The 26,428-nt window shown below is 69.3% G+C and overlaps 5 protein-coding genes across 12 annotated transcripts; 3 read left to right on the top strand and 2 right to left on the bottom strand.

Moving 5' to 3' along the window:
- Positions 1-255: 255 nt before the first annotated feature.
- CNIH2 (cornichon family AMPA receptor auxiliary protein 2) lies at positions 256-5,511 on the top strand. Its single transcript, XM_059718564.1, has 6 exons — positions 256-878; positions 2,178-2,246; positions 3,071-3,118; positions 3,371-3,483; positions 4,442-4,585; positions 4,669-5,511. Exons 1-6 carry the CDS (start codon positions 798-800, stop codon positions 4,694-4,696), a joined length of 483 nt encoding a protein of 160 aa, XP_059574547.1. The 5' UTR covers positions 256-797; the 3' UTR covers positions 4,697-5,511.
- A 62-nt stretch (positions 5,512-5,573) lies between these two features.
- YIF1A (Yip1 interacting factor homolog A, membrane trafficking protein) lies at positions 5,574-8,074 on the bottom strand. Of its 4 annotated transcripts, none has more exons than XM_019486977.2 (8): positions 7,791-8,074; positions 7,210-7,421; positions 7,015-7,119; positions 6,844-6,922; positions 6,698-6,755; positions 6,426-6,581; positions 6,116-6,209; positions 5,574-6,015 (listed from the first exon to the last, which is right to left on the bottom strand). In XM_019486977.2, the coding sequence occupies exons 1-8, from the start codon at positions 7,819-7,821 to the stop codon at positions 5,869-5,871; spliced, it is 882 nt and encodes a 293-aa protein (XP_019342522.1). In that variant the 5' UTR covers positions 7,822-8,074; the 3' UTR covers positions 5,574-5,868. The 4 variants fall into 4 exon arrangements, with proteins under 4 accessions (XP_019342522.1, XP_059574500.1, XP_059574501.1 ...); XM_059718517.1 differs by lacking the exon at positions 7,791-8,074 and adding an exon at positions 7,558-7,666; XM_059718518.1 differs by lacking the exon at positions 7,791-8,074 and having other exon boundaries at positions 7,210-7,668.
- A 1,538-nt stretch (positions 8,075-9,612) lies between these two features.
- FIBP (FGF1 intracellular binding protein) lies at positions 9,613-13,731 on the top strand. The gene is made up of 10 exons (XM_019492430.2): positions 9,613-9,848; positions 10,288-10,501; positions 10,736-10,862; positions 11,024-11,124; positions 11,201-11,334; positions 11,692-11,800; positions 12,116-12,179; positions 12,514-12,600; positions 13,048-13,145; positions 13,538-13,731. The coding sequence occupies exons 1-10, from the start codon at positions 9,764-9,766 to the stop codon at positions 13,605-13,607; spliced, it is 1,089 nt and encodes a 362-aa protein (XP_019347975.1). The 5' UTR covers positions 9,613-9,763; the 3' UTR covers positions 13,608-13,731.
- Positions 13,732-14,248: 517 nt separating this feature from the next.
- On the top strand, positions 14,249-19,707 carry EFEMP2 (EGF containing fibulin extracellular matrix protein 2). Of its 4 annotated transcripts, none has more exons than XM_059718471.1 (12): positions 14,249-14,476; positions 15,048-15,134; positions 15,220-15,268; positions 15,566-15,793; positions 16,036-16,158; positions 16,358-16,474; positions 16,609-16,728; positions 17,153-17,272; positions 17,380-17,506; positions 17,758-17,953; positions 19,039-19,245; positions 19,602-19,707. In XM_059718471.1, exons 2-11 carry the CDS (start codon positions 15,051-15,053, stop codon positions 19,234-19,236), a joined length of 1,362 nt encoding a protein of 453 aa, XP_059574454.1. In that variant the 5' UTR covers positions 14,249-14,476; positions 15,048-15,050; the 3' UTR covers positions 19,237-19,245; positions 19,602-19,707. The 4 variants fall into 4 exon arrangements, with proteins under 4 accessions (XP_059574454.1, XP_059574455.1, XP_059574452.1 ...); XM_059718472.1 differs by having other exon boundaries at positions 14,345-14,476; positions 15,031-15,134; XM_019492429.2 differs by lacking the exon at positions 14,249-14,476 and having other exon boundaries at positions 14,921-15,134; positions 19,075-19,245.
- A 134-nt stretch (positions 19,708-19,841) lies between these two features.
- On the bottom strand, positions 19,842-26,423 carry MUS81 (MUS81 structure-specific endonuclease subunit). 2 transcript variants are annotated; one of them, XM_059718487.1, is made up of 16 exons: positions 26,003-26,419; positions 25,803-25,914; positions 25,597-25,709; positions 25,347-25,433; positions 25,083-25,163; positions 24,190-24,272; positions 23,538-23,654; positions 23,235-23,330; positions 22,157-22,278; positions 21,963-22,066; positions 21,594-21,707; positions 20,983-21,078; positions 20,733-20,852; positions 20,546-20,649; positions 20,247-20,330; positions 19,842-19,989 (listed from the first exon to the last, which is right to left on the bottom strand). In XM_059718487.1, the coding sequence occupies exons 1-16, from the start codon at positions 26,129-26,131 to the stop codon at positions 19,923-19,925; spliced, it is 1,629 nt and encodes a 542-aa protein (XP_059574470.1). In that variant the 5' UTR covers positions 26,132-26,419; the 3' UTR covers positions 19,842-19,922. The 2 variants fall into 2 exon arrangements, with proteins under 2 accessions (XP_059574470.1, XP_059574471.1); XM_059718488.1 differs by lacking the exon at positions 23,235-23,330 and having other exon boundaries at positions 26,003-26,423.
- Positions 26,424-26,428: the final 5 nt, after the last annotated feature.

Genomic DNA, 26,428 nt, shown 5'->3' with positions numbered 1-26,428 from the left:
GTAGCGTCACCGTCAACCAGGAGCGTGGGGGCCGGCGCCGCGACCCCGCCCCTCGCGGCTGGAGGGGCGGGGCCGAGCTGTGCAACCCCCGCGGCCCGGACTCCTGGGTTCCTTGGCGCTAGCCAGGGGGCGTGGTTTCGCCCGGCCCTGCGGCCACGCCCACTCGGGGAAACTCCGCCCCTACCCCGGTGGCCGCAGCCCCCCCGGCTCGCGCGTGTTGGACGGACGGAGCCGAGATCCGGCGGCCGGCGCGCGCCCGCGTGTCCGTGTCCGTGCGCGTGCCCGTGCTCGTTCCTGCGCACGGGGCGGGGCCGGGGGCAGCGCCCCCCCGGGCGCCTCGCCCCGCCCCCCCACGTCGCGATGGCAACCGCCCCGGGCCCACGCAGCTCACGCGCGGCAGCGGAGCCCAGGCGGCCGGGGCCCCGCGCGCCCCCGCGGACACGGAGTCCTCGCGCGCGCACACGTCGGGGCACGCAACACCCCAGGCGTCCGGGGCGCGCACACGCACACGCACACGCACACGCGCGCCGCCCGACACGCGCAGGGAGCCCAGGCGGCCGAGGCACGCACGCACGCGCCCGCCGCCCCGCGCCGCCCCGCCCCGCCCCGCGCCCCTCCCGCGAGCACCGGCCGAGCGGGCGGCGGCGGCAGCGCGCAGCGGCCCCGATCCCGACGCGGGGCCCGATCCGGGCCGGCCCATGGGCGCGCGGCGCTGCTAGGGCGGGCGGGAGCCCCCGGGCCGGGCCGGGGCTGACCCCCCCCCGCCGCCCCGGCCGAGGGACCCAGGCGTCCGGGCCATGGCGTTCACCTTCGCCGCCTTCTGCTACATGCTGACCCTCGTGCTGTGCGCCTCGCTCATCTTCTTCGTCATCTGGCACGTGAGTCCGGATCGGGGCCGCCCGCAGCCCCCAGGCCCGGCCGGTGCCATCACTCCCGGACCGCCCCCCCGTCCCCCCCGTGCCCATCACTCCCGACTCGCAGCCCCCCCTCCCCGCCCCCCCCGGTGCCCCGCACTCCCCGGACTCGCAGCCCCGCCAGGTCCGATGCGGCGCCCGGGGATCGACCCCCCCTTCCCCCTCCGCGCCCCCCATCATCTCCTCTCCCCGCCGTAACCAAGGAAACCGGCGCTGGTCGCCATGGCAACTACATCTGTTTACAGGATGGGGCTGGGGACCAGACCTGGCACCCCCCCAGCCCCGGTGCCCCGCACTCCCGACCAGCCCCGCTCGGCCCGGCAACCCCCCCACCCCCAGCCGGGGGCAAGGACTGCGGGTGGGGAGTGAGGGGCGCCGGCGCGGCTGGGGGTGCCGCACTCAAGGCCTAGACCCAGCCCCCCCTCCCCCCCCCCCGAGAACCCAGCAGTCCGAGCTCCCAGCCCCCCCCCGCCCCCTCTCCCCTCCAACGGGACCCCGGCGGGGGGGAGGGGCGGCGTCGGGGCCCGTGCCAGGCTCGGGGAACCCGGGCGTCCGGGGCAGCGCCCGCCCCCTCCCCGCGGCGGGAGCGATGTTCTCTCGCCCACTCCCCCCCCGTCGGGAAACCATCGCCGTTTCCCCGGCGACGGTCTGCGCGCCGACCAATGGCACCGAGGTGAGACTGATGCCATGGCAACCGGCCCCGCCCCCTGCCCCCGGCTGCCACTGCAGCCCCCCCCAACCCCCCCCCCAGCGGTGCCCCTCACTCCCTCCCCCCCCCCCGGTGACCTTTTACACGGGCAACATCATCGGGTGGCAGGGAGACAGGAGCCCGGACACCTGGGTTCAACCCAGGCCTCGATCCTGAGCCTCTTGTTCAGGATCGTGGCCCGGGGGGGGGCGGTCTTCCAGTGACAGGCGCCTGCCGGGGGCAGGGGTTGCGGGTCGAGAGTGCGGGGCACCGACAGGGCTGGGGGTCGGAGTGCGGGGCACGGGCGCTGGGGCCGCCTGGCACCGACGGGACGGACGGGCTGGGGGCTGACCCAAACCTTGGCCCCTTTGGCACTGCCCGGGCCGGGCCGACGGGGCTCGCACGGGGAGCCGGGGGAGGCGGCGGGGCCGCGGGAGCAGCCGGCGGGGGCCCGGACGCCTGGGTTCTCTGCCCTGCAGGGGGTCCCGGTGCGAGCGGCCCGGGCCCCCAGAGCCGCCGCGGCCGGTCCCGCCCGGGCGTCCCCCGCAGCCGCCTCCCGCCCCGTGTCCCCGCAGATCATCGCCTTCGACGAGCTCCGCACCGACTTCAAGAACCCGATCGACCAGGGCAACCCCGCACGGGCCGTAAGTGCGCGCGTCCGCCGCCCCTGTCTGTCTGTCTGCCCGCCGATGTCTGTCTGTCTGTCTGTCCGCCGGACCAGGTGCGCGCCGGGCGCCCGGGCTCCAGGTCCTGCCCCGCCGGTGCCCCTCACTCCCGACCCCGCACCCCCCATCCCCGTCCGTGCCCCTCACTCCCGACCCCGCACCCCCCAGCCCCGTCCGTGCCCCTCACTCCCGACCCCGCACCCCCCACTCCCGACCCCGCACCCCCCATTCCCGTCCGTGCCCCTCACTCCCGACCCCGCACCCCCCAGCCCCGCCGGTGCCCCTCACTCCCGACCCCGCACCCCCCAGCTCCGTCCGTGCCCCTCACTCCCGACCCCGCACCCCCCAGCCCCGTCCGTGCCCCTCACTCCCGACCCCGCACCCCCCAGCCCCGCCGGTGCCCCTCACTCCCAGGCGACACCAGGACGAGGCACGTTCCCATTTCGCTATCGGGGACATTCAGGCCCCAGGGGGAGGGGAACAGGCCAGAGCTGGGGGGGCGTTGGGACGGAACCAGGCGTCCGGGGCTGCCCCGTTGGGGGACGAAGACGCTGCAGGGCCGTGAATTCAGGTCATGGAGCTATTTCTAGGCTGCGATCCCAGCGGGTCGGGCAGGCTCATGGCACCATGCCCCTTCCTCCATCCCACTGCCTCCCCCCGTTCCGGGGCAGGAGGGGCCTGTATGCGGGAGACAAGGACATGAGAGCACCCAGGTGTCCGGGCTGTCGCCGCCCTCGCCCCACTCCCTTCCCAGAGAACCCAGGCGTCCGGGCCCCTCTTACCCTTGCGTTTCTCTCCTGCAGCGCGAGAGGTTGAAAAACATCGAGCGGATTTGCTGTCTCCTGAGGAAGGTCGGTCTGTGTCCGTCTGTTCCCCCCCTCCCTCCCCACCCCCAGCCGTGCCCCGCACCCCCGACCAGCAGCTCCTTGCCCACCCCCAGCCCTGCGGGTGCCCCGCACTCCCGACCCGCAGCCCCCGGAGGGGAGGCAGGCCCTGGACACCCGAGCATCGGAGGCAGCCCGACGCCTGGGCTCCCTGGCTGGTCTCTGAGCCACACACCCGGGTTCGCCGACTTGTTGTGACCCGGGCCTGGGTTCCCGCAGCTGGTGGTGCCCGAGTACTCGATCCACGGGCTTTTCTGCCTCATGTTTCTCTGCGCGGCCGAGTGGGTGACGCTGGGACTCAACATCCCCCTGCTCTTCTACCACCTGTGGAGGTGAGGGGCTGCGGGCGGGAGTGAGGGGCACCGGCAGCTGGTGGGGGGCAGGTCGGAAATGAGGGGCATCGGGGGCAGGGAGCTGCGGGGCGGGAGTGAGTGGCGTCGGCAGGACCGGGCGGGCGCAGGGAGCTGCAGGACGGGACTGAGAGGCACTGTCAGGCGGGGGAAGCAGGTCGGGAGTGAGGGGCACCGGCAGGTCTGGGGCAGGGCAGCGCGCAAGGGGCTGCTGGTCGGGAGTGAGGGGCACCAGCAGGGCTGGGGGGCTGTGGGTCGGGAGTGAGAGGCACTGACGGGAGTAGCAAGGGGAGAGGTCGGGAGTGAGGGGCACTAGCAGGGCTGGGGGGCTGGGGGTCGGGAGTGAGGGGCACCGACGGGAGTAGCAGGGGGAGAGGTCGGGAATGAGGGGCACCAGCGGGGCTGGGGGTCAGGAGTGAGGGGCACTAGCAGGGCTGAGGGTCGGGAGTGAGAGGCACCAACGGGAGTAGCGGGGGGAGAGGTCGGGAGTGAGGGGCACCGGCAGGGGCAAGGCAGTGGGCAGGGGGCTGCGGGTCGGGACTGAGGGGCACCAGCGGGGGAGCAGCAGGGGGCTGCAAGTCGGGAGTGAAGGGCGCTGGCAGGCGGGGGAAGCAGGTCGGGAGTGAGGGGCACCGGCAGGTCTGGGGCAGGGCAGCGGGCAAGGGGTTGCTGGTCGGGAGTGAGGGGCACTAGCAGGGCTGGGGGGCTGTGGGTCGGGAGTGAGAGGCACCGACGGGAGTAGCGGGGGGAGAAGTCGGGAGTGAGGGGCACCGGCAGGGGCAAGGCAGTGGGCAGGGGGCTGCGGGTCGGGACTGAGGGGCACCAGCGGGGGAGCAGCAGGGGGCTGCAAGTCGGGAGTGAGGGGCGTGGCAGGCGGGAGGAAGCAGGTCGGGAGTCGGGGGCGCTGGAGGCTGCGGTGACCCCTGCCCCCCACCCCCAGGTACTTCCACCGCCCGGCGGACGGCTCGGAGGTGATGTACGACGCCGTGTCCATCATGAACGCGGACATCCTGAGCTACTGCCAGAAGGAGTCGTGGTGCAAACTGGCCTTTTACCTGGTCTCCTTCTTCTACTACCTGTACAGGTGCGCGGGGCTCGGGGGCGGGTGGAAGAGGCCCGGCCCGCCCGGCCCGGCCTCGCCTGCAGCCCCCGCTCCTCTCCCCGCAGTATGGTTTACACCCTGGTGAGTTTCTGAGGCCGGACCCGCCGCTCCCCGACGCCTGGGTTCGCCCCACCCCGCGCCGTCGGGACCGACCACAGGGGCTGCCGGGCGCCGAGGCTCCGCCCCTGCTGCTGTGAGGCCCCGCCCCATGGACCTGGGGCTCCGCCCCCTGCGCCGGTGACTGGCGGGGGGCACCAGGGGGCGGGGCCGGGGTCGTTGTCTGTGTCCTGTGTGTCCAGTGGCTCATGTCTGGGGGGCGGGGCCGGGGGAGGGGCAGAGCCCCCCCCGGACTGGTGTGGGTGGGGCGTGGGTGGGGGCGGGGCAGCAGAAGCCCCGCCCCCTGCAGGACACCCCAGAGCCCCCCCCACCCCCCCTCCTGGGGGCCTTTGTGTATCAGAAACATTTTTGGGGTGAAAACCCCCGAGTTTGTGGCTGAATAAAATACTTGCAAAAAAAGTACCAGGAACCCGGACATGGGGCGGGGGAGGGGGGCAGCCGGGACGCCAGGCCCCCTCCAGCTCTGGGGCGGGAGCAGGGGCTGAGCGGACATCTCCCCAGGCACGAGGCAGCTGCTGGGCGCGAAGCCCTTTGCTCCCGGTGGGGACGTTTCCAGGCTCAGCACGGATCCGGGCCAGCCGGCCGGGGGCGGGTGCCGTCGAGGGGGGGAGCAGAGCCCATTGCCCGGCGCGCTACAGGCGCGGTTTCCTCCTGGCCCGGCCCCCTCTGCCCCCAGCGGCTGTGGGCCCCGTGTCCTTGCCCTCCCCCATAGTCCTGCCTTAAGGGTCAGGTCTCCAGCACTAATGCCCCCCCTCCCCACACACACACACGGGCAGGGCCTGCGGGCCCGGATTGAGGGGCACCATCAGGCACCCCCAGGACGAGCCCCGCCCCCATCACAGGAAGGCAAGAGGACTGTCCCAGTCTTTATTGCCGCCCCGCGCTCGGGGGGGGGCCGTGTCCTGTGCTCGGGGCATTTGCTCCCAGGCCTTGGCTCCAACCTGCGGGGGGGTCCAGGCAAGCACGTGGCGAAGGCGCAGGCGTGGCGGGATCTGTGCGCGGAGGACTCAGGTGTCCGGCTGTCTGCGGCTCCGGGATCCCGGGGTCCGGGGGTCGCTGTGCTGAAGGCCGCAGGGATCGGCTGGCCACGCGTGTGAGGACCCAGGCGTCCGGGCACGTGTGCGAGCACCCTGGCGTCCGGGCGCGTCTCAGGAGAGCAGCGGGGCCGTGAGCCAATAGGCAACGAAGGGCTGGAGGGCGGCGACCGCCAGGGGCAGGTAGCTCCGCCCCCGCCCCGCCCCCCGCGGGGCGCCGAGACCCTCAGCCGGGGACAGCTTCGTGCGCAGGGACCGGGCCTGGGGGCAGGGGGTTTCAAACACGGCCCTGTCCCCAGCATCAGCCCTGGGCCCAGGCAGGGCTCCGGGGCGAGGGGTCCGGGCTCAGAGGCAGGCTCACCAGGAAGTAGGCGAGGGCACAGGAGGTCCAGGCGAAGAGCACGTGGAAGCCGTCGGGGCCCAGCACCAGCCCGCCCAGCACCGCCAGCAGCATCCTGAGGAAGGGGCGGGGCTAAACGCGCAGGCCCCGCCAGGGTTTCGCCCTCTTCCCTGCTCAGCTCCGCCCCCACCCCCTAGGCCCGCCCACATCCCCATCAAAGCCACGCCGCCAACCCAGCGAAGCCCCGCCCCGTCCCAGGGCTCACACCCACCCCCTCGAGCCGGCCCCCGCTAGGCCCCGCCCCCTAGTGCAAGCCCCGCCCCGGCCCTACCCGACGTATTTGTAGCCGCTGTAGGCGAGCAGGTCGCAGAGCCCGAGGGCGCCGGGCGCTGCCGCCACGTAGAGCCCGAGCAGCAGGGCCAGGAGCTCGGCCAGCGCCCAGCCCAGCGCCCGGCGGGCCCAGAGCCCCAGCGCCTCCGGGGAGAACCTGCGGGAAGGGGGGACGGGCAGCCGGATCGGGGCCACAGGGGGTGCGACCCGGGCGGGCCCTGGGGGGGCATCCCGTGGCCGGGTGCAGGGTCCGCGGGGCATGGGCGCACTCACCTGTCCTGCAGCCCCAGGGCCATCCCTGCCAGGAGGACGTAGGTGATGAAGGCCATGGCTGCAATAAGAGGGGTGGGGGGCGTGAGTGGCCCGGCGGGGGCTGCAGGCCCAGGCCCGGGGGGCGGGGCGGGGCGGGTCGCACTCACTGGGGATGTAGAGGTCCGGGGCGTTGAGGTCCTGGCGCGGGGGCAGGGGCAGGTCGTGGCTGGTTTGCAGCTCCCAGTGCTGCGGGGCAAGCAGGGCGCTGAACCCCGCCCGGCGTCCGGGCTCCCCGGCCCCGCTCCCCCCGGCCCCGAGACCCCAGGCGCCCGGGATACCTGGTGGGCGAAGGGGAACAGCAGCAGCCCCAGCTTTCGGGCCACGTAGGCCGTGTCCACGGCGAAGAGGTGCCGGAGCCTGCTGCCGGCCACGAAGCGCTGGAGCTGGGAGCGGAGGGGACCAGGTCAGAGGAGAGAACAGCCCCCCCACCCCGCCGGAGCTGGGGGGGGCCCAGGCGTCGGGGCAGCCCGTACCTCCGTGTGCATCACGTCCTGGCCGTGGCTGGCGAGCGACGCCCCGTAGGCGGCCGCCGCGTCGGCCACGGGCCCCGGGAGCAGCGCCCCGAAGCCCATGTCGATGGCGGGGGCCGCGGGGCCGGCGTGGGGGGGCCCGAGATCCGCGCTCGTGTCATCGAAGAGCTGCGGCGGGGACCCGACGGGCGGGCCGCGGAGCCGCTGCTTGGAGCCTGCGGGGCAGAGACCGGCCTTGCTGCGCCTGTCCCGGCCCGGGACACCCCGCAGCCTGCCCATCACGAGGCAGGGCGGGCTGTTGTCATGGAGCCCCTTGGGGGTGACGCTTCTCCAGCAGGGGGGGGCACATACTATCTAGCATGCAAGAAATTGCAGCCCCCCCGCCCCCAGCTGCTGGGGGAGCAGGTAGGGAACACTCCATGACGTCACTGTACCCTAACCAAGCCTCCCCCCACCCCCGTTGCCCAATCAACCCCATTGCCTCATTGTTAGGGTGACCCTGTCCCCGCCCCCCCCCAGCAGCCCCTGTCCCTCTGGTGTGGCCCCGAGCCCTCCGCCCCCAGCCTGGCTCGGCCGGCGCTCACCGGGACCCCCCGGGCCCTGGAAATGGGCCATGGCGGGGCAGGCGGTGGTCGCGCTGCCTTGTGGGTATGAATGACAATGAGCGCCGGGGTCTTGGCTCCTGAGACCCCAGATGTCCGCGGAGGCTGCGGACTCGCTCTGGACTCGGATTGGCTGTCCCCAGGAACCCTGCGTACTGATTAGCTGAGCTAATGCTCTTCTCCAATTAGCAGCGAGGCTTCCGGCGCATGCGTAGTGGTGGTGGGTGAAGCCGGGCCTGCCACGACTGCAGGGGGGAGGGGATAGGTGCAAAGGGGCATCTGGGGGCGGGGCAGTAATGTCAGAGGTTCCCCCGAGCTAGCGTGGGCCCCTGGTGTAATGATGTCAGAAGTCGTAGTAGCCAGGCACATACACAATGACGTCACTGCGAGTTACGGAGAGCGGTCTGCCCCGTTTGAACGTGACCTCAGCAGCTATTTATGGAAGAGTCCAGGTTGCACTGTGACCTCAGGAATTATAAATACGCCCGCCTTGGGGGGTAGCTGTGAGCCCCCCCACCCGTACGAATGCCGCGAAACTACGCCCCTTTATCTCAAGCCACGCCCCTTTCCCCACCAATACCCGCTCGTGCCTTGAAAACACCACCCCTTTATCCTAAGCCACGCCCCTACACGAGCCCCGCCCAGAACCTCCACGCCCCCGTCCTCAAACCCCTCCCCTCCCCCACAAATCCCACCCCTTCTTCCCAAACCACGCCCCCGATGGCCAAGCCACGCCCCTCTGCCCCAAAACTGCCCCACCAGCCTGGGGTCTCTGGGATAGGAGCCAGGAGCTGGCTAAGATCCTGGAGGCTGGGCAGGGGCTAGACCCCCTCCCATTGGCCCAGGCCCTCCCAGGCCCCACCCCTTCCTCCAGGAGGGTTGGGAACCCAGGGAGGCCCCATCACCTCCAACCTACTGCCCTACTGAAGCACCTAGAACCTGGGTGGCTCCAGACCCGGCCTGGCGCTGTGAGGTCTAGACATACCTGGGGAACCTAGAACCGTCCTACAAATGGGTCAGTCCATGGGGATCCTGCACAGCCTGTTGATCTAGAACCCAGGCACGGGCTCCAGATCCCTCCCCCCCCCCCCCCGGTTCAGGTGGGCTGGTCCATTGGCATCCAGATCTGCAGGGTGCTCTAGAACAGAGCACTACACCCCGGAGCAACCCCCTGCCCTCCTGGGATCCCCTCCCTTACCTGGGATCCAGAACTCCTGGGGCTCTAGGTGGCAAGCACGTCCCAGGGCTCTCCTATGTGGCCCCAGTGACCTGGTGCACTCCAATCTAGAACCCAGGTGCTCTAGAACCCAAGCACTAGGACAGGACTCAGGTCAGCCGAGACCTGTTGGGTGCTCTAGAACGGCGCAACCCCCCCATCCCTGGGTCCCCCTCCCCCTCCTGGGACCTAGAACGGCTCCCCCCCCCCCGGGGCTCTGGACAGCAGCCCACCAACCCGCCCCCAGGGAATGGATCCCTAACCCCGCCTGGGATCTAGAACCCAGACCCCAAGGCTTGGATAGAGGGGCGCTGGCAGGACTGGGGGGGCAGGGCTGGAGTCCGGTAGGCGGGGCTAGACGTGAGAAGGCGCGGCTAGGCTCGATGGGGCGGGGCAATTACTTGGAGTTTGGACCCTGAGGGCAATGAGGCGGGAGTTTGGGCCCCGAGGGCGGGGCTTAGACCCCTGGGGCGGGGCAATGACTTCGGTTAACCCCTGCGAGCCCGGGCCCGACGCGGGGCGGGCCCTGGACGGGGCAGGGCGTCCGAGCACCTGCAGTCCCGCCCCCTGCGTGACGTAGCAGGAAGTGACCGGGTGGGGGCGGGGTCCTGCGAGAAGTCCCGGGGGCCAGGCTCCGTCGCCGGGCTCGGGCGGCAGGTGGGGTCGCAGCCCGGGCTCCCCGCGGGAGCGGTAGCCCGGACGCCGGGTCCTCTGGCCCCCGCAGCCGCAGCCCCCGGCCATGACGAACGACCTGGACATCTTCGTGGGCAACACGACGCTGATCGACGAGGAGGTCTATCAGCTCTGGCTGGACGGCTACTCGGGTGCGCGCGGGCCCCGGCGGGGGCGGGGGGGCAGGCAGCCCGGACGGCTGGGGTCTCTCGGGGGGGAAGGGGTCGCGGGTGCCGTGGGGAGCGTGGCTCCGGGGCTGCAATCCCCCCAGCACAGTGTCGGAGGCCCGGGGGCGGTTCTGGCTGTGACCCCCGCTCCGATCCCCTCTCCTGGTGGGGTTGTGGGGTGCTATGAGGGCTCTGCGGGGCTGATGGGGTGGCTATGGGGTTGGGGGGATGGTAGGGCGCTATGGAGCGCGCGTGGTGGCTATGGGGTGGTTACCTGGAGGCTCTGGGGCACTGCCACCTCTTCCCTGGGGGGCTTGACCGCACTGCCCCCCTCCTCCCCGACGTGCAGAGGCCGTGGGAGAGTTGCGGGGGGCTGTGGGGTAGGGTGGGGGTGCGCGGCACTGACCCCTCTCTCCCCACACAGTGTCGGAGGCGGTGAGCCAGCGGCTGCGGGCGGGGGCGCTGGAGCAGCCGGGGGCGGGCCCCGGGGCGGGCCCCGGGGCGGTGCTGCACAGCGACACCCTGGACCACTACCGCACCTGCCACATGCTGGAGCGCTTGCTGCACGCGCCACCCAAGCTGGCACACCAGCTGCTCTTCCAGATCCCACCTGAGCGCCAGGCCGGCCTCATCCAGAGGTGGGCGGGGCCCTGGGGGCTGAGGGCGGGGGCACAGCTGGGGGGTGGCAGCCAAAGGCTTGGGGCAGGGCCCTAGCACGAGGGGGCGGGGCTCTAGGGACCAGGCGCAGGGCCAGATCACAGGGGTGGGGTGTAAAGGGGCTGGGGCAGGGGTAGGGTCCTAGGGGTAGGGGTGGTGTTGGGGTGTTTGGGGCCGGGGGCTCTGTGGGGTCGTCTCAGCCTGACCCCCCCCAGGTACTACGCCTTTGACGAGCCGTTCGTGCGGGAGCTGCTGGGCAAGAAGCTGTCCAAGGGCACCAAGAAAGACCTGGATGACGTCAGTGCCAAGACAGGCATCACCCTCAAGAGCTGCCGGCGCCAGGTGGGCTCGGCCCGGGGCCATGGGGCCTGGCCTGGTCGCCCATGGGTCCTGGGGCAGCGGGGCCTGGGCTACCAGAGTGCCCACAGTGCTCAGGGGTGAGGGGCTCCCAGGATGTCATGGGGCAGGCACTCACCCCCCACCCGCCTGTTCCCCCCCTGCAGTTTGACAACTTCAAGCGCGTGTTCAAGGCGGTAGAGGAGCTGCGCGGGCCCCTGGTCGACAACATCCAGCAGCACTTCCTGCTGCCCGACCGCCTCGCCCGGTACCGTGGGGGGCTGCGTGGCGCGTGGGCAGGCAGAGAGCCACAGGGCTGTGTCTAACCCCCCTGCCTCACACAGGGACTACGCTGCCATCGTATTCTTTGCCAACAGCCGCTTTGAGACGGGCAAGAAGAAGCTGCAGTACCTGAGCTTCCGGGACTTTGCTGCCTGCGCCCAGCACCTCATTCAGCACTGGACGCTGGGTGCTGTGGGTGAGCCCGGTGCCCGCCCCTCTTCCACTCAGCTGCAGCCCTCAGCACCCCCAGAGCCAGCTGCAGTGTTGTGCTGAGCCCTGCCCCACCCCAGAGCCAGCTGCAGCCTGTTAAATCCAGCCCGCCCCCACCCCCCCCCAATTTCCCTGGGCCAGCTGCAGCCTGTTCTACCCAGCCCTGCCCCACCCCAGAACCAGCCACAGCCTGTTACACCCGGTCCCCAGAGCCCCCCAGAGCAGGCTGCAGCATTATATCATGCCCTGCCACACCCTAGTCTCTGTGTACTCTGCCCGGCCCCTGGCACCCACCCCAGCCTCAGCTGCATGTGCCGTGTCCCCCCCCCCCCCCCCCCCCCAGACTCCCATGTGGACGACATGGATGTGGACCTGGACAAAGAGTTCCTGCAGGAACTCAAAGAGCTCAAGGTGCTCGTGGCTGACAAAGACCTGCTGGACCAGCACAAGAGGTGCTAGGGGTTCCCTGGGAGGGGGCGGGGCTGGGGGTGAGAGCAGTGGAGACTGGCTGGGAGCCTGTTCCCTGGGACGGGAGTTGGGAGCTGGAGGGGTGAGAGTGCAGGCCTGGGATCCCCCCGGATGCCTGGGTTCCCTGGGAGGGCAGTGGCAGCTGCGGGGTTAGAGTAGGGGGTTCTGCATGTGTGGGACACCTGGGTTCCCTGGGAGCGGAGTTGAGGGCTGGGAGGGGAGGGCAGGTGGTTTTCAGTGCCCCCAGACACCTGGGTCCTCTGCCAGGGGGAGTCTCCCTGACCCTGCTCTGCCCCCAGTCTGGTGTGCACGGCGCTGCGTGGCAAGATTTCTGTGTACAATGAGATGGAGACCAACTTCAAGGTGAGCCAGGCAGGGCTGCCCCCTACCCACTCCAGCCTAGCCAAGCCTCCAGGGGACCTTGTGGCCCTACCTGGCTCTGCAGGTCTGGGGGTGTCCAGCAGGGGGTGCTGCCAGCCCAACCCTGTCCTGAGCCCTGGTGGCTAAGATGCCTGGGTTCCCTGAGAGGGGGAGCTGGGAGCGGAGGTTGGGGGGGGGGCTCTAGCAGTGGGGCCGGCGAGCCTGGACACCTGGGATCGCTTCCTGGTTTGCTCTGGTGTTCTGGAGCTGGGGCTCCCCCAGGTCCCTTGGCCGGGGGCGGGAGGGTCCTGTGTGCTATCTGACTCCCCCACCCCAGAACCTGTCGCGGGGGCTCGTGAACATCGCCTGCAAACTGACCCACGCCAAGGACCTGCGCGACTTCTTTGTGGACCTCGTCGAGAAGGTGCTGGTCCCGCGACCTCCCCGCCTCTGTGCCCCCCATGGCTCCCCCCGACAAGCACTGCCAATACTCCCCCCACCGCTTGGCACATGCCACGTGGCCCCCCTAGCCCCATGGACCCCATGCTGGTCCTCAGCACCCTGTGGACCCCCCACCCTCTCCCTGGGTTCCTTGTGGGGAGTCCAGGGCTTGGGGTGAGAGCAGGGGCCTTGCCCACAGGCCCTTCCCAACCCTACCCCATCTCCCTTCCAGGCCCCCTCAGCCCTGTTGGGTCACTATAGGGGGCCCCCTGTCCTGGGATAAACCTGCCACTGCCCTGCCCCTTCCCAGAAAGCCCAATGCCCTTCTCTGCCCCCCACTTCTTGCGGGGGCTAGGTGCTCCTGCCCCCAAGGGGCAGGAGAAGGGGTGGAGAGGTGCAGCCCCCCTGACCTGCCCCCCCTTCCCCCCAGTTTATCGAGCCCTGCAAGGCTGACAGGTGGCCTCCGAGTGACATGCGGCTCTTCCTGACCCAGTACACGGGCTCCGCCCACGCCCTGGACGCCTTCCGGTAGGCACTTCCTGTCCCAAACCATGCCAGGGACCTCCCTGTACAGAGCTGGCTGCAGCCTGTTGTAGCCCCCAGAGCTGGCTGAGTTATACCCAGCCAGCGCCCCCCAGAGCTAGCTGCATGTTGTACCCAGCCAGCGCCCCCTAGAGCCAGCTGCATCTGGTTGACCCAGACTCTGTGCCCACCCCACAAATAGTGAGAAGCTGTTGTACCCAGCCCCTGCCCCCCAGAGCCAGCTGCATCCAGTAGACCCAGGCTCTGTTCCTACCCCACAACTAGTGAGATCCTGTTGTACGAAGCCCCTGGCCTGCCCCCCAAGAGCCAGCCTCATGTTACACCCAGCCCCTAGCACCCCCCAGAGCTACTGCTCACTGCCTGTTTTCTCCCCACAGCCACCAGGCCCTGTGGGACCGGTACATGAACACAGTCACGGCTTGTCTGCTCCAGATGTACCATGACTGAGCACCTCTCCCCCCTCCAGCCCCCCAACTCAAGCAGGGGCTCCTCTGTGCCCCCCACCAGCCCTCCACACCCCAGTCCCTTTCCCATGGGTGTCACAGATAATAAAGGCAATGTCAGGGCTGGGCCTGCGTGTGTTTGGGACCCTGTTCTATTCGGCCGTGCCCCAGAGCCAGCTGCATCCTGGTACTGGAAAGCTAGAATTTGGAGCCTGGCCCCTTCTATCAGCCCTGAGCTAGGGCTGAGCCAGGGTGGGGGCACCCAGGTGTCCTAGCTCCCATCTGCCTGCTATGGAGTAGCTCTCCCCAGTTCCCCCACACCTGCCTTGGGCCAGCCCAGGCAGGAGTGCAAGGCTAGCCTGGGGTTAATCCTCGCCCCGGGGCAACCCCTGCGTGGCAAGGAGCCCGGACACCTGGGTCCTTGCAGCAGGGGGTGGGGAGAGGTGGTGGGGGGCTGCTCCCTGGGCTTCTCTCCTTGCTCTGGGGGGGAGTGGGGGCTACTGGTTAGAGCAGGGGGGCCCTGGCAAACTTGCATGGGGGGGTTAATCCCCCTGCAAGAGGGGGCGTGGCCCACGGGCGGGGAGGAGGTCCCTGGGCAGAAAGGGGCGGGGCCTCCCAGTTTAGGGGTGGAGCTCGGAGGATGGGCAGCTAGAGGGGGCGTGTTCTCGGCAGGGGCGGAGCTTGGCAGCCGAGGGGCGGGCTCCGGGGGCAGTCGCCGCCAATGGAAATGAGCCAGAGGCGGGGCCTGCCGGCGGGGGGTGGAGCCTGCGCCCCGGGGGCGGGGCCCGGGGGCCGCCAGCGCGTCGGGCGGAGGATCCTCGGCCCGGCAGCGGCGCAGCAGGGCCCGGAGGGACGGGCCGGACCGGGCAGCGGGTGAGCGGGGACGGCCCGGATGCGGCGGGGGCGGGGTGTCGGGTGTCTCGGACCCCTGGGTGCCGTCCCGCACGCTGGGCTCGCTGGGGGGGCGGGTGCCCGGATCCTGGGCTCCTTTGGGACGGAGGTGTCCCGAGCACTGGGGCTCTTTTGGGGTGGATCTCGGCCGCCTGGGTTCCTTCGTGGGTGCCCTGAGCCCCGGGCCCTGGAGGAGGGACCCACCCCCGCTCCGTCCCTCCTGCCCCCGCGGGGTGTGCACTGTCGGGGCGGACGCGGAGCGGGGCGCTGCCCCCCACCCCCTTGCTGGGGTCCCGGGAGGGGGAGAGAAGTTCGCATTGGCTGCCTGGCTCCCGGCCCCGCCTCCTGGTGGAAGGCAGCCAATTGGGGCTTGCGTGGGGCGGGGCTTCCCTGTGCGCCCCCCCAGACTCCCCCCTCCCAGTCCCCCTTCCGTGCGCACACTCGGACCCCTGGGTTTCCGGGGGGCGGGGGGGCTGCTGGTGCCTCGCAGCCCCCTGCCCCCCAGCCCTGCCGTGCCCCGCATTCCCGACCCGCAGCCCCTGCCGCCCCCCAGGACATGGCCCCGGTGTCGTGGCTGCTGCTGGCGGCGCTGGCGCGGGTCGCGCTGTCCCAGGAGCCGGAGGAGCCGGACACGTTCACGGTAACGCGGGGCGGGGGGGGTAGTTGGGGGGCGGCCCGCGTGGAGCCGCGCGGTGCTGACCCCGCTCCCCCTCTCCCCCCCCCAGGAGTGCACCGACGGCTACGAGTGGGACGCCGAGACCCAGTACTGCAAAGGTGGGGCCGGACGCTGCGACCCTGCAAAGGGGTCCCGGACGCGTGGGTGTCTTGACAGGGTCCCGGACAGCGGGGATCCTCGGGGGGGCAGTTCCGGACTCCTGGGTCCTCCGTGACGGGGGGTGGGGCGTGCGGGATGCCCGGGTCCCCGGCGACGGGGGGGTGTGGGATGCCCGGGTCCCCGGTGCCGGCGGGGGGGGCGGGACGCCCGGGTCCCCGGTGCCGGCGGGGGGGGCGGGACGCCCGGGTCCCCGGTGACGGGGCGGTGCGGGACGCCCGGGTCCCTGCCTCCCGCAGACGTGGACGAGTGCGAGACGATCGCGGACGCCTGCAAGGGCGAGATGAAGTGCATCAACCACTACGGCGGCTACCTCTGCCTGCCGCGCTCCGCCTCCGTCATCAGCGACGTCACCGCCCCGGGCCCCGCCCCCCCGGCTCCGCCGCGGCCCCCCCGGCCTCCGCCCCCACCCCTCCACAACCCCTGTCCCCCCGGCTACGCCCCCGACAGCCAGGGCGCCTGCGCGGGTGAGCTGGGGGCGGGGCCTGAACGGACTGGGGGCGGGGCTTGGGCAATGTGGGCGGCAGCGGACAGGCATGGGGAGGGACTATGGCCCTGGGGGCGGGGCCTGGTTGGGCTGGGGGCGGGGCGTGCGGCTTGGGGGTCCACCGGGCCGGGCTGGACTGAGCCCAAAGGCCTGGGGGCGGGGCCTAGCGCGGAGGGGGCGGGTCCAGGTGAGCTGGGGGCGGGGCTGACGGTGGCTCCGCAGACGTGGACGAGTGCGCGCTGGAGCTGCACGACTGCCAGCCCAGCCAGGACTGCCTCAACGCGCCCGGCGCCTTCCGCTGCGCCTGCCCGTCCGGATACCGCAAGGTCGGCGCCGAGTGCGTGGGTGCGTGCGGGGGCGGGGTTTGGAGCCGGGGGCGGGGTTGGGCATCGCCAAGGGGCGGAACTTGGAGCCGGGGGCGGAGCATGGCTGGAGAGGGACAAGGCCGGGGGCGGGGCTTGGGACATCAGAGGGCGGAGTCTAGGTCAGGGGCGGGGCTTAAGGGAGGGCGGGGCCGCCCGGGTTAACCCCCGCCTGCCCGCAGACATCGACGAGTGCCGCTTCCGCTACTGCCAGCACCGCTGCGTCAACTCGCCCGGCTCCTTCGCCTGCCAGTGCGAGCCCGGCTTCCAGCTGGCCTCCAACAACCGCTCCTGCGTCGGTGAGCCCCGCGCCGTCCCTGTGGCTCTGGGAGAGAAGACATGGGGCTCTGGGAGCCGCCTGGGCGGGGGCCCAGAGCCCTGGGCTACCCGGGGGAGGGCTCAGAGCCCGGGGCTGACCGGGGCGCTGTTGCAGACGTGGACGAGTGCGGGATGGGGGCGCCGTGCGCCCAGCGCTGCCTCAACACCTACGGCACCTTCATCTGCCGCTGCGGGCCCGGCTACGAGCTTGACGCCGATGGCTTCGCTTGCAATGGTAGGGCCCTACCCCACCCGCCACCCCCACATTGACCAGCACGCAGCCATGGGCCCCCCCATCCCCTCACCCCCTCCTGGCTGTGCCCCGCTCCCCCCAGCTCCACCCACCCCCATCCCGCCTGGCCCTTGCCTTCTTAATCCTTCCTTCTCTGGCCACACCCACTCAGGCCCCTCCCTCCCTGGCTCTGACCACACCCCTAGTTTAGCCCATTCTTAGTTTTTAGCCTCTTTTTTTAGCCCCTCCCATCTAAGTGTGGCCATCCCTTAGCTCCTCCCCTCTTTCTGGCCACCCCTCTTACACCTATGCTCTCCTTTTCTGGCCCCTGGGCCTATGCCTGGCAGAGGAGGGGTCTCCCCAGGGAAGGTGGGGGGGATCTAGTCTATCTGTCCATGTGTCTGATCCCCCTCCCCACCCCCCGCAGACATCGATGAGTGCAGCTACTCAAGCTACCTCTGCCAGTTCCGCTGTGTGAACGAGCCGGGGAAGTTCTCCTGCACCTGCCCCCAGGGCTACCAGCTGCTGGGCACCCGACTCTGCCAAGGTACCTGCTCCCCACTGCCACCTGGGGGAGGGGGTCTGGGTAGTGCCTGGCACTCCCCGCGCCCAGCCTCGGCAGGTGGTCTGACCCCCCTCCCTCATTACCCGCAGACATTAATGAGTGCGAGACAGGCACTCATGAATGCACAGAGTCTCAGACCTGCTTTAACTTCCATGGGGGCTGGCGCTGCCTGGAGAAGAACCGCTGTGTGGAGCCCTACGTCCAGGTCTCCGACAAGTGAGTGGGGCCAGGGTAGGGCCCTGGGAGGTTCTCCCTCCCCCCTCAAGGAAACAACCGAGCTATCCAGGAGTGAACCCCGAGTTTGGGGAGGGGCCCCCCTGCCACGCAACCCACAGCTGGGAGGGATCCTAGGCATTAGTGTCCAGCCCCCAGGCCTGGGAGGGAATGCAGGGGGTCTAGGAGAGCCCCCAGGATGGGGGGAGGACCCCATAAGCCCGTGGCTGACCCCTGCCCCCGCTGCGCCGCAGCCGCTGTGTGTGCCCAGCCTCGAACCCGCGGTGCCGGGAGCAGCCATCGTCCATCGTGTTCCGCACCATGGCGCTGGCAGCCGAGCGCCCTGTCCCCGCCGACGTCTTCCAGATCCAGGCCACCAGCGTCTACCCCGGCGCCTACAACAGCTTCCACATCCGCGCCGGCAATGACCAGGGCGACTTCTACATCCGGGTGAGCCGCCAAAGGGGCAGGGGCCCGGACACGGGCCTGTGGGCACATGGAGGGGGTGGAGACTGCCTGATTAAGCTGGGACGCTGGCCAATGGCAAGCAGGTGGGACTTCCTGTCTTAGCAGGGAATTCCCACCAGAGGAAGGCTGAACTTCCTGCTTTAGGCAGGACATTGGCTAATAGGGAGCCAGCTAGGCAGGACTTCCTGTTTCAGCACAAAACTGCCCCTGGAGGAAGGTGGGACTTCCTCAGTTAGCCAGGAAGGAAGCATGGCTTGCAGGTGGGAGTTTCTGGATCGGGCAGGGAGTTGGCCAATAGGAAGGTAGAAGGGGTTATTGGAGAGCTGCCTCTGGCTCCATCCCACTCGGGCGACGTGTAGGTGGTGCACACAGGCCCACGTGCACCCGCTACAAAGAGGCACCGTCAGCACCTGCGGGTGCTTGTCGCTGGCCCTCCTGCCACCGACACCACAGCTGGAGTCTGCGGGCGGTCAGCAATCGCTGCTGGCCATTGCTGATGCTGTCAGCGGCGCCTGCGGGTGCTTGCCAACCTCTGGTCGGTGCTGGCCATCCCACACCCCTGCCGCTGGTGCCATCTGCGGGAGCTTCCTGCTTACTGCTTCTATGCTTCTGCCACCACTGAGCCCCCACACCCGCCCAGGACACGTGTTGTTCACGATCCCACTGCCCACCCTGGCCCCAACCCTGTGCACTGCCTTGGCAGGGTAGCACCCCCAGCCCCTGCCCCTTTCCCTCAAGGCCTCGAACCCGCCCCCCCCATGCCCTCTTCCCCCTGTAGGCTTACCTGCAGGGAGCTGCTCTCCATGCTGCCCAGCTGTATTCCCGGCCACCTGCATCTGTGCAGGTGTACACGTGCTCATGGTGCTCCCGTGTCCCACTCGGGCAGCCCCTTGCTGGCTGGAGCGCTGCCCTTGCAAGGGTAACCTGCCGCTTCCCAAACCAGGAGCCGTGCAGGATACTGTGAATCCGGGACAAATGCTGTCCCAGAGTCATGCAGCCTGGGACCTGTTTTGGGACTGTCCTGCCTAATAAGGGGTGGGTGATCACCCTACCTGGGTCCTCAACAGGATCCTGACTCCACCTCCTCCCCTGCTCCGCCACAGCAAATCACCAATGTGAGCGCCATGCTGGTGCTGGCCCGGCCCCTGACGGGCCCCCGTGAGCTCGTCTTGGATCTGGAGATGGTGACAACCAACGCACTGCTGAGCTACCGCGCCCGCGCCCTGCTGCGCCTCACCGTGCTCGTGGGCGCCCACCCCTTCTAGCCCCCCGGGGTGAGAGCTGTGCAGACACTGGGAGTGGGGAAAGTGGGGTATGGGGACAGGAACCAGGGGCCGGGGGCTGATAGTAGGAAGAAGTAGGGGTGGCTGATGGGAAAGAGGTAAATATCAAGAGGAGAGGAGCAGATATTGGGGCTGGGTGGCTGAGAACAGGTAAGGGTGGAGACCGTGGTGGGAGGGGGCAGGAGGACAGAAACTGGTGTGGGGGTAAGAGAAAAGGGGCAGTAATGGGCTGGAAGTGAGGGGCATGAGCAGGATTGGGGGAGCATGGGCTGCTGGTCAGGAGTGTGGGGCATGGGTCGGGATTGAGGGGCCCTGGGGCCAAATCCCACCCCCATCTCTCCCCACAGGTGGCGCTGACCCAGACCTGACCCCCTTGGCCTGGAAGATGACAAGGGGGGGCATTGGGGGGGCACTGGGGGGAGAGACCCGCGTAGGAAGAAATGATGGCGCTAAGCTGAGTCCAGTCTCGTCCATTCTCAGGGGTGGGAACACAGGTGTCCGGGCCCCCATGCCCAGCCCTCCTCTGCTGTGCTCCCCACCAAAGATGGGAGCAGAAACCCAGGTCTCTGGGCCCGAACACTCCAGCGTGGTAGAAAAAGGTCTTTATTGGTACAAAAGATGCATTAAAATTTGCAGAAGGACCCAGGTGGCGTGGGGGCAGGGCCAGATCAAGGGAGGGGCCCCGGGGTGCAGTAGAGCTGACTCAGGGTGCGGCTCAGCGCGGGGCCCAGGTTCCTGGGGGAGGAAGAAAAGGGGAGGTCAGAGGGGAAACTGAGGCACAGAACAGCCAGTGCTGCTCCCCCCGCCTTGCCCCACCTGAGCCACAGGAAACCCAGGCATCCAGGCTCCCAGTGGCCCCCAGCTCCCACTGCCCTCGCAGAATTGGAGAGAACCCAGGGGCTGGGCTCAGACTGGGGAAGAAGGGATGGGGGGAGAGTGGGCAGAGGGCTGCAGGTTGAGAGTCAGGGGCAAAGGCGGGGGGTGGGTCTCACCTCTTCAGCTTCCCACACTTGATGCCACTCAGCAGCTGCTCACGGCTTCGGGTGTCGGGGCAGGTGGCGTAGGCCTCACGGAGGCTGCAGAGAGATGGGGGGTGTCACCCAGGTCTCCCTGCTGCTGGTCCCAGAGAACTCAGTTCCCCCTGCTCTATCCCTGCAAAAACGGGATGAACCCAGGCACCTGGACTCCAGGCCACCCCCACCAGCCCCTACCTCCACCCCCCAGCTAGGGTGGGACTCAATAATCCAAGTTCTCCCCCCACCACATCCCAGGGGGCCCCAGCGTCCAGCACCTGGTGGGGGTTGGGTAGCGCTGGAGGATGGCGGCTGCACGCTCCCCACTGACCCCGCTGATCTGCATCAGCTGCCGGGCGAAGACCCCCTGCACCGTCTGTGCCTGGGGGGAAAGGAGGGGGGTGAGTGGGGGAGCAGGACCCTGACCACCAGGATTGGCCCCCCAACCAGGATCAGGCTCCTCACCTGGTTCTTGGCAGCCATCTGGTTGAAGCTAGTAAAGGGCAGGAGAGCGATGGGATCCGTGAGGGGTGGCGGCGGGGGGCCTGGGGCAGCTTCTTCCCTCCGGCTCACCAGAGTCTTGGGCTGGGGAAAGGGGGGCAGTTAGGGACCTATGGTGCCCCCCCCCAACTGGTGCACCTCACTTCCGACCTGCAACCCCTGACCCCCCAACCCTGCCTGGTGCCTCACTCCTGACCTGCAGCCCCCGCCTCACCCCATATAGCCGGGCCAGGTGCCGCGTGAGCAGGGTGAGATAGGCTGCTGTCTCCCGCAGGTCCTGGGTGTACTTCACGAAGAACCCGTCCACCACCTGCAGAAACAAGGCCCGGATGCCTGGGTCCCTTACGGAAGTGCTGGGGAACGTGGGGGGCTGGAGTAGATTCTGGGGGCTAGGGTTGGTACCTGTGTGCTGGAGGGGGTATATGTGGGGGTGCAGGGACACACCAGGTGCAGAGACCCATGGGAAGGTAGGGCTGGGTCCATACTGGGATGCTGGGTCCAGCTGTTTCTAGGGTCATTTGAGGGCAGGGGCCATGCCTGGCTGTGGTGGGGTCTCTAAGGGTAGGCAGCAAGGACTTGTGGGTCTGCCGTCCCTGGTGCGGGGGCCCTGGAGAGGGTAGGGGAAGGGGGGTGCTAGGGAGGGCCTGAAGCAGGCTCTGAAGAGGGTATGGGGAGGTCTGGTGAAGGCTCTGAAGGTATGGGGATGTGGTCCGTGGGGAAAGCTAGGATGCCGAGGCTGGTTGGCTGAAAGTGGAAGGTATGGGGGGGAGGGGGGCGGAGGGGTTTGGGGGGCTGCAGAAGGCAGGTGGGGGACCTGGGGAGTACCTGGGTGCTGACGGCTGCCTGACGCAGGGAGCTCTCTGGCAGACACTGGGTGGCGGCACCGGCCTCCTCCACCAGGTAGATGGGGCAGCGCAGGCCACAGCGCCGCAGCCGGAACTGGGGTGGGGTGGGAACGTGTCAGAGACTGCCCCCAAATCTCAAGCCTCACCTCCTGGACTCCCACCGCTGCCACATAGCTGTGCCCACTGTGGGTTTAGGGACCTGCCCCCAAGACTCCAGGGCTCCACACCCTGCTTTGAGCCTTGCCCCCAACCACAGGAGCCCTGCCCTCACAAGCCCAGACCACACCCCTGCAAGGCAAGACCCATCCCCAAGATATACTCAATGCCCAACCTCTACCCCAGCCCCCACCTTCTGCTCCCGGAAGCGCCCGTCCATGATGCTGCTACAGAGGTCGGCCATGCGCTTACGCTCTACCGCGTAGTCCAGGACCAGCTCCCGGAGGGGCCCCACGCCTGGGAAATGGAGGGGTCTTAGAGCAGCTGGTTCTACCCATTGCCCCTGAGCCCCGTGCCCCTGGAGCTGTCTCAGCCCATGCTACCCACCATGGGGCTGGCGCTCCCGGGCGACCCAGACGAAATCAGCTACGTGGAGCTTGCGCACATCGTAGGGCACTGCACCCCGCACCAGCGCTTCCAGTAGTGCCTGTTTCCGGCCCCCTGCTGGCCTGGGGGGTAGGGTTGAGATCAGGGGGGGCCAAGGTTCCCCTGACTGTGTCAGGAGGTTCCCAAATCCTCTAAAGCCCCCCCAGCTCCTCCCCTCCCCAGCTCCTGGCAAGGCCCCAGGCAGCTGCCCCCAGCAGTGACCCCCAGGCTTCCCCCATATACCCCCCCAAACACAGACCCCCCCATAGCCAACCCTATACTGCCTGTGACCCCAAAGCCCCCCAGACTCCTGATCCTCCTCCCTATAACCCAGCCCCGGTAGCCCCAACCCCATACAGCCAGCTCCAGCCCCTGTCACCTCCCCACAACTCCCACCCCTGACCTCGCCCCTCTGGACTCCCCACAGCCCCCAACCCACTGATCTCTCTCAAAATCAGCCCCAGTACCAGTCCCCCCATTCTCTCCAACATCCAGGCCCCCACCAGCTCCCCCACCCCCTTGGTCTCCCCCAAACCTATGGTCCAGCCCCCCTGGACTCTCCTAAACCCCTACAGCCAACCTCCTGCTCCTGTCCCTCACCCTCCCAGTCACTGCAAAACCAGGGCTGAGCTTCCTCAGATCCCCACGTGGTTCTCCCACACGATCCTCCCTGAAACCCAGACCCCGCCCCAACCTGGCCCACAACCAGTTCCAGTCCTCCCACCTGATCACCCCTATGCCCAGCCCCCTGTTGCCACACCAGCCCCCACAGCCCCTTGCTCCCAGTCACTCTGACATCCATTGCCAGCTCCCCAAGCCCCGCCCCCAATTAATCTACACCAAACCCAAGGCCCAGGACCCCCAATTTTCCCTGCAAACACTTCCAGGCCCCCAGAGTCCCCTCCCAAACACAGGGCCAAACCTCCCAATACCCCTAATCTCCCACACATCCAGCCTCAGCGTGCCATGGACAACCTCCCCAGTCTTCCCCAAACCCACAGCCCCACCCCCCTTACCCAACCTCATGTCCCCCACACACCCCGTAGTCTCAATAAAGTCCACGCAGAGGACAATGTCAAACTCCCCAGGGCGCAGGATGATCTCGGGGGCCGGCTCCCCTGGGGCCTCCGTCAGGCTGGGGGGAGAAGGGGGTGAGGGGTGGGTAGTGACACGGGCTGCAGAACCCAGGCACCCGAGGCGCCCAGTGTCCTATGATCTAACCCCCAACCCCACTCCCTTCCCGCAGCTGGGAGAACCCAGGAGTTCGGGCCCCCGGCTCGCCCCATCATGCTCTGGGGGGGAGCTGGAGGGACCTCAGGCGTCCAGGCACAGCTGCACTCACCAGACGGGCTCTGGGGGTTGGTTCTCCTCCTCATCCTCGGAGTCCAGGGGGGTCTGGGTCTCAGGGCCCCCCACCAGCCTCTGGGCCAGCTCCAGCCCCTGGGGGGTCAGTGAGTACCTGGGAGGGGATGAGGCCAGTCTAGTCCCACAGTCCCATGATCCCCAGATTCACACCCCAGTCCCCCCAGCATCCCATAATCCTCTGCAGAGTCCCCCAACCCACTGGGACCCCCACAGGCACATAATCCCCGGAAGCTCCCCCTCCTGGCCCTATTGTGAGCCCAAGCATCCCACAACCCCCTGCAAATCGCCCCCACCCCCCAACCAAGCACATCAGGATCCCCAGAGTCCCATAATACTCTGGGGCACCCAGTCCAACTCCACCCTGACCTGCAGTGTCCCATAATCCTTTGTGGACTCTCCCAACTTGCCAGTGACCCCCAGCATCCCATAATCCTCTGCAGACCACGCCCCCCCATCCTAGGCCACTGGGACAGCCATCATCCCACTGTTCTTGGGATACCTCCCCTTCCTGGTCCCCCCCCCCCGCCTAATCCTATACCACTAATGTCCCGTAATGTCCTGCCAGTGTCCCATAAATCCTGTCCCCAATCCCCCAGTGTCCCACAATCCCCTGGGCTCCTGGCACCCACCTGGGTGGCACACCAGCCTTGAGGACGAGGTTGCGGCGGATGAGGGTGCTCACAGTTGCCCAAGCCCCACTCCGGCCCCCGGTCTGCAACACAAACCCCATGATACCCCAGAGGTCTGGTGGGGTCCAGGGCTAGGGGCAGAGACGCAGGGACCACGACTGCTCAGGCCTGGCAGTGAGCGATGTCGTAATGACTCTGGAAGCTAATGAAGGCAGACCGGCCTGGTGGGGGAGCCCCTGTGGGGGTGGGGCCAGGATTGCAGGGCGGGGGGAGGGCAGGGCTGCAGCGACCCCCATTTGCTGGCCATGAGAGATTTGGGCATGTTGACTCTGGAAACTAATGAAGCAACATAGTTTGAGGAAGTGAGGGAGGCCCCCTGAGCCTGCGGGGCTGGGCTGGGGCAAGTCAGAGGTGCAGGTGGGGGCAGGGCTATGGGGGGTTCCCTCGGTGCAAGTCCCAGTGATCATGTGTGAACTCTGAAGCCTAATAACAGGTGACTGATTTTAAGGGAGAAAAGGGAGCACTCCAGAGCCTGTGCGGCTTGGGATGCCCGGGTGGGTCCTTGAGGTAGTCGCAGGTACAGGGCGTTAACTTAACTCTGGGACCTAACAGTGCCAGCTAGCATTGAGAGGCGGGTAGGAGCCACGCAGAGCCTGTGCAGTTCAGAGCAGTGCAGGTGCGGTGGGCGGAGGGGAAGGGCACGGCTGGGGCCCCTGAAGTGCCGGCGGTGGTTTTAAGCCTAGTGATGACAGACTGGGCCAGAGCCTGGGATGCCACAGGGGGCTGGGAGAGGGGGGAGTGGAGAAGCACCAGGTAGACGGCGGACGTGGAGTCTGGAGTCTAATGGTGGCAACAGAAGGGGGATTCGAGGGAGGACCGAGGGCTGCACTCACCGGAGCCAAGGGCTGGTCGCACAGCGGCTGGGCCGCCCGCTGCAGCTCCGCCTTCGTCAGGGCCCCGCGCCCGCCCGGGGTCTGTGGGGCACAATGGGGGGGGCCAGGAGTCCAGGCTCCCCTCCCTGAGAACCCAGGCATCGGGGCTCCCAGCCCCCCTGCATCCCCCTCCCCTCCCAGGGGTCCAGGATCCCAGCCCCGTCCCACCCCGGGGAACCCAAATGTGCAGGCCCCCTGCCACCCCTCCAGGCACCCCGCGCATACCTGCCTCTCCTTGTACAGCGCCAGCAGCAAGGCATGTCCCCCGGAGCGGGGGCCCGGGAGGTACCCCCGGGGGGCGCGTGGCCGCTTCTAGGCAGGGGGGCGGGGCACAGCCAGGAGTCAGCCCCACCCCTCTGGGCTCAGGCCCCGCCCACAGACACGCCCCCACAGGGGGAAGGAAGCCGACCCGCGTGTCCGCACCCCCCGAGGTGCAGCTCCCCGCCCCCACCCCCGCTGGAAGGAGACCACTCACCTGCGGGGGGGGCGGCGGGGGGTCCCCAGCACTGGTGGGGGGGGCGGGGCCCTGCGGCTCCGGGACGGGAGGGGGGGCGGGGCCCTCCGCGGCCTCCATGGGGGCGTCCTCACCTGCGGCGGGAGGGGATGAGGGGGGCGAACCGCCTGGCCCCGCCCCCTCTCCTGTGCCCGCCCCCCGCCCCCCGCCCGTGCTGCCCCCCGTACCGCGCAGGTGCTGGTCGAGGCGGCGGCAGAGCCCGGGCCCGAAGTGCTGCAGGATCGAGGCCTCCCGGCCGCTGCGCAGGGGCAGGGGGTAGCGGCGCAGCGACACCAGCGCCTGGGGGCGGGGCGGAGCGGGCGGGGTCAGCCCGGACGCCTGGATCCCCCCCGGCGCCCCGGGCCCCCGCCCGCCCCGCTCCGCTCACCCGCTCGTAAGCGAAGCGCGCCTTGCTGCCCCGCGCCGCCGCCTCGTCCCGCCACGCCCGCAGGCAGCGCTCCAGCGCCGCGTTGGGCCGCGCCGGCACCGGCCGCTTCCTGCCCAGCCGCGCCGCCATCGCCCGCCCCGGTGGGGGGCGCCCGCCCGCCCTGAACCGGAAGCGGCCGCCGCGCTCTTCCGGGCTCGGACCATAGAGACGAGGCGGGCGGGGAGAGTGTCGCCAGCCCCGTCTCTCCTCCCCCCGCAACCCGGCTCATTCATGTTCATGGACCCTCATTCACATTCATGAGGGCGGGGGGCGCGCCAGCTCCAGGGGCGCGGCTGCATGGCTGGGCCCTGCCTCTGTCCCCCCCGGGCACCTGGGATCTTCGGGGTGGGGGTCCCGGGCCAGGGCCACTCAGACCCCATGCTGCCC

The sequence above is a fragment of the Alligator mississippiensis genome, chromosome 15 (assembly GCF_030867095.1).
Source record: "Alligator mississippiensis isolate rAllMis1 chromosome 15, rAllMis1, whole genome shotgun sequence".
In the NCBI taxonomy this organism is placed as follows: Eukaryota; Metazoa; Chordata; order Crocodylia; family Alligatoridae; genus Alligator; species Alligator mississippiensis.
The sequence above is the reverse complement of the archived record's forward strand: the minus strand, read 5'-3'. Positions and strand labels throughout refer to the sequence as shown.